Source organism: Agelaius tricolor, unplaced genomic scaffold (assembly GCF_023055355.1).
Source record: "Agelaius tricolor isolate 1412-34295 unplaced genomic scaffold, bAgeTri1.0.p SCAF_18, whole genome shotgun sequence".
Taxonomy (NCBI): domain Eukaryota; kingdom Metazoa; phylum Chordata; class Aves; order Passeriformes; family Icteridae; genus Agelaius; species Agelaius tricolor.
In genome coordinates, this window is record NW_027269278.1 from 8,135,073 (window position 1) to 8,140,450 (window position 5,378).

The 5,378-nt window shown below is 50.6% G+C and overlaps 1 protein-coding gene across 1 annotated transcript in view; it reads right to left on the reverse strand.

Moving 5' to 3' along the window:
* The window catches only part of LOC139597647 (organic cation/carnitine transporter 2-like), a 26,112-nt gene extending 22,145 nt beyond the window's left edge, over positions 1-3,967 (reverse strand). The window contains exon 1 of the mRNA XM_071443164.1: positions 3,458-3,967. Within this exon, the coding sequence (XP_071299265.1) occupies positions 3,458-3,850 (393 nt within the window). The 5' untranslated portion in view covers positions 3,851-3,967. The remainder of the gene's footprint in view (positions 1-3,457) is intronic.
* Positions 3,968-5,378: the final 1,411 nt, after the last annotated feature.

A 5,378-nucleotide genomic window follows, 5' to 3' on the forward strand; every position in this document is an offset into this window, starting at 1 on the left:
GCAAAGTTATGAGCATGAACTTCAGCCACAGCGATAAGGAGACATTAACCTACAATAATAAAAAAGAAGCACCTGTTTTAAAAGATGTTAAATAATGGAAGTGACTAACATTAATGAAGAGTTGAGTGAGAGCTGATCCTGGATGACACAGGGTTGATTTAAATTCAGCTGCTGGCCCCACTCCTGCAGCAGCCTGCTCTAGAGGAAGGTGTCCCTGCCCATGCCAGCAGGGGTGGAAGAAGATGTCTTTAAGGTCCCTCCCAGCCCAAACCATTCTATGATTCTATGACTCTATAAATTACAATGTCTAGCAGAAGCCTGTGTTTTTATTTTGGCAAAGTGAAACAAGACATCCCTCTGCCTTCCAGCAGGGTGAACATAGAAACCTCTGGATGAGCAGCTGTGCCCCAGAGCCCATTTGTGTCCTGCACATGTCACTGCTGCAGCCTCCCCTTGCTTCCTGAAGCCCTGGCATAACCCACTCATCTCCAGGGACTGTGGTGTGACAGCACAGCAGGGCATTGCATCCCTGGGGTGTACAGAACGGAAACCTCTGGGCCCTCATCTCTGCTCAGAACTTTCTCTGAACAGCCACACAGGAAGGAGCACAGCCCTGCACCTGACCAGCCTCCAGACACCTGCAAGTCCCACCATGTGCATCCTTCCCCTGCAAAAGCCAACAGGCCCTAAAGTTTGCCAATAGCAAAACAGACACAAAGCATGCAAATCTGGCATACACCACCTGCAATGATTTCAAACTGATGAACAAGACAACACCTTTTTGGAAGCTGAGGATGAATAAGTGCATCCAAAATTCAGCATCTGTTTATGGTTCACTGTTTAAGAATTACTCTTGTGTGAACTAAAATGTTCTGACTGATGTATCATCTAACACCTCATTATATCATATTTCTAGTGCACTCATGCCCTTAACTCCACTGCTCAATTCTACTCCTGGTATAGCCCCATAACAGCCATGACTGGCAGAAGTTAATCTTTTCCCTTAATTACTCCTGGTTTAGTCCTTTTACTACCATGTATGAACTTTTACTACTCCTACATTCATTTTTTACAGGACTTATGGAGGAATTAGAATGACACAGTTGGTTTCTTGAGCCAAAATAAAGCCCTTCTTATGCCCTGAGCTACAGCATTTCAAAAAGTAAAAGACAGAAAGGGATTTTGTTACACCAGAGCTGGTTAAATACTGCAGACTGGCTAATAACAACCTTCTGTTGTTAGACTGTGAGAAAATAAAGTCTCTCTTTAAGTGAGAGAGAACTGAATGTTTTAAGTCTCCCCTGAAAAGCAGAACCATAAACAAGGTTTCTCTGAAGTCATGAGAGATTCAGCAAAAACCTTTCTTAAAAAAAAAAAGTCCCCTTCCCCCTCCCAGTGTCAGCTATGGAAATCTGGGACAAAGGTCCTCATGATTATTCAACAAGTTAGAGATATGCAACTAAACACAAGATTAGTTAATCATGAAAGCAGTACCACCAAGCCAAGAAATTAAACAAGTTAAACACTGAAAACCTGTAAGTGTGTGAAAGGCCACAGCTCTTGCAAAACTCCCTCAGAAGCATTAATATTAGATGAGAAAAAAAAAAAAAAATACTGCCTCAGTGCATGATGCCTGGGCAGACAAACATTGCCTCCCACGGACATGGGACATCTGCCAAGTCACACAGACGAGGAGCCAGGGCTGGGGAGTCTCAGCACTATGTGAGCAGCTCCCTTTTCTTATAGATTGTAAAACTCCAGGACAATACTCCAATAGCTCAAGGCATTTTAATTAACATCAAGCCAAAGCTGAGTGAAGCTCTAAAGACAAGGCAGCACATCTAAGCCAGGATAACCATCTTAGCACAGCACTCAAACAACAGCCATGTGCCCCCCGTGAAAGGCTTGCCCACGAAGATGCCAACTGCCTTACACTGCCCTGAGAGCACTCAGCCTTTCACAACAGTGCATTCAGCAAGCACTGGAGCTGAGACATTCCCAGCAGCTTTCCTCTCCAGTAAGACAGCAATTCTTTAGACGAGGCAATGCCTTGCACTTGTCAGAATCATTCAAACCCTTGACTGAGCTTTCTACAACTCCTGTGTCCCCATTTCTAATCCTCCCTTGTGCTGCCATGGCTCCTCTTCCATGTTCTCCAGGTCACCTTAGTCCTCTGTGCCCAGATCAGTTTATGGACATTTAGTACCCACACCCATCACTACCCAAACAGTGATCACAATCCAGTTTGCAAAACAAGAAATGACGGCAGATTTTTTATGGAGCTCCAGCTCCATGAAACTCATGTTCAGGCAATGGGACTGTACAAACTTTGTAAGCCTTCTGAAAAAGGCCTATACTTGTATTGAAATTCAAGTATTCCTCAAAAGTACTTCTCAAAATCCATTTCCTTGCTTCTGAAGTCAACCTGCCCCTGTGGGTCTGGACAGCTTTCTTGTGAAAGCAGTGACAGTCAGCACAGCTTCACCTTTGGTAGGCTGCCCACACCCCAGACCTGACTCAAGGGTTGTACACCTGCACAAACACAAACATGACCTGTCCCAGCACGTGAGCACAGGGACACAGCAGAGGCACTGTGGGCACACAGCAAAGTTCAGGGTCCTTTGAATAAAGCATCAAACCAGGCCTCCCCAACCCGTGTATCTTGCACAACTCAGGATGACTCCAGCCAGTGAGAGCGGTGACACACTGGCACAGGCTGCCCAGAGGAGCTATGAATGCCCCATCCCTACCAGTGCTCAAGGCAAGGATGAACAGGGCTTGGAACTACCTGGCAGGAAGGTGTTCCTGCCCATGCCAGGGAGTTGGAACTGGATGTTCCTTAAGGCCCCTTCTAACACAAATCACCCTGTGATTCCATGAGTTCTACCACCTTTATTTTTTAAAGAAAGAAAACAAACACTGTTGATGTTCAAAGAGACATCTCTGTCACACCAAGCAAGCCGAAGCCAGTGCTGACCCTGCTCCAGCCCCTTGCACAGATACCTGATGAACCAAGAAGCATTTGCACAGTGTGACCAGTCTCGCTGGTAAGGAAACAGGCTGCACTTGGAAGCTCATTATAGAAACAATGTTAAGGGATTGGAATGGACCTTATAAAGATCATCTAGTCCCTGCCATGGACAAGGATACCTCCCACCAGACCAGGTTGCTCAAAGCCTTATCCAACCTGGCCTTTTAACATTGGGGATCCACAACCTCCCTGGACAACCTGTTCCAGCGTCTCACCACCCTCACTATAGAAGTTTCCTTCCTCGTTCTTATGCAAACGAAAGTGAACAGAGGACCTCAAAATAAACTCGGCGTGGCGGGTTTAGCAGCAGATCAACGTGCCGGCAGACAGCCCAGAAGGCGGCGGAGCTGCACGGGCATTGCGATAACCCCGCGGCTCTCCGCGGCACCCGGGGCTGCCCGGCATTCCCCTCCCGCTCCCGCGCACCTCGGTGACGATGGTGGAGCGATAGACATCGCGGCTGTACTCCCAGCCGTCCAGGCACGGCTCCTGCTCCAGCGCCTCCAGCTCCACGTCGGAGCCGGGTCGCAGCCCCAGCGCCGAGAAGTTGGCGAGCGCGGCCAGGCGGTAGCGGCGGCAGCGGCTCGGCACCTCCTGCCCGTCCCGCAGCTCCAGCGGGATGCTGGCGTTGCGCCACTCGCCGCTCAGGTTGGCCCCGCGGGGCACGACGCACCGGTGCTCGGGCGTGCCGGCCAGGAACACGATGGAGAGGCCGTTGAAGCCATTGGGAATGATGCTGGCGCTGAGCAGAAAGAAGACGAGGCGCTGGAAGCGGCCCCATTCGCCCAGGAAGGCGGTGGCCGCGTCGTAGTCGCGCATGGCGCGGCCGAGCTGCGGCCCCCAGTCCCGCGGCTCGGTGTGGCGCGGGCAGGAAGCGGCTCGGCCGCGCAGCCCCGCGCCATGGGCCGGCCTGGGGGTGGGGTTTGCCCGAGGCCGCGCAGGTGGGGCCGGCCCGGCGGAGGCGGGCCCGGGGCGCTCCGCCCGGAGGCGCGGCGGGGGCTCGGCCGGGCCGGGGCAGGCGGAGCCGCCTCAGGCGGGCCGAGCGCGGCTCTGAGGCGGGGGTGCCGCATGCGGCGGCCTCGCACCCTGCCCGCTGCTCCCGGGCCTCCGCTCCGGGCCTGGGGCCGCCTTCCTGCTCCCGCCCGGCCCAGGGCTGGGGGACAGGGCCCCTGCCCTTCGTGACTTGTGGTCAGGAACGGCCATTCATACAGGCGTCGGATCTCGAATTTACTGCCCAAAGAATTCAAAAAACAGGGTGGAGATGAATTCTAGTCAATGAGGTGGGATAGGAGCCCGCAGATCATTGCGTCCAACCTCTGACCGAACAGCATCTTGTACCTTCCATCGTGTCACCGAGCGCCACGTCCCATCTTCCCTTAAACACCTCCAGGGACCCGCACTCCCGCACCCCCCAGGCCGCCCCTTCCCACCGAATGGCGACCGGGCTGTGACTGGGCTGCTGCGGCCCCTAATGCACCCTGTGAACCTGCCTGGGGGTCCGCCATAAAACCTCATTGGGATCAGTGCCACGTATGACCCAGGAGCCTTCATGGGGTGTTCTGCTCATCAAAGCAGGGCAGGTGCTGCAAGTTCAGCAGTTAAAGGGTTCCTCATGTCACTCTGTAGCACCTTCCAACAGCTGCCGTTGTCCCTTCAGCAGGCTCAGCTAAAGCTGTAAAAAAGCTTTCCTGACCCTGACACTATTTTCTCAGGCAATGGGGACTACATGCTTGACAAATAATACATTTAATAAATAATATTCTAATCCTGGGCCCAAAATCCCAGCTCAGTACCTAGTGGCACTGGCAAGAAGTTCACAGAGTCCCATAGATATACAATTCAGCTTTTGAACTGATCACTGCACAAATTTAGTCCTGCTCTTCATAAGGCTAATTCACATTTTCAGGTGGCTTTTTATGGCTGATATTTTCCCCACCTCTAACTGATTTTAAAAAATAGCATCCCTCCATTTTTTGAACATTTGTATTTACAATGATCTTTTATCCCAGGTTGGAATCACACAGCTGTGAAAAATCTCAAAGGTAGAAAATGAATCACATAATAGGAGTTAAATCACAAAATCATCCTTGAGCCTGGCCAGAGTCAGCTTCCAGGGATTTGCACCTGAAAGGCAGTAAAACTGTACCACACCATCATAATTTCCCTGTGTGGAAGAACTTAATCAGTGAAGGAGCTTATTTCAGGGCTTTTTTTCTATGCCTGATCCATGCTAAATACATTTTATTACTTATTTATTTAAAATTCTTGGCAATACATTTTATTATTTATTTATTTAAAATAAAGTTCAGAGACTCGCTCTTCAAATAGACTCCACACACAAAGCAGG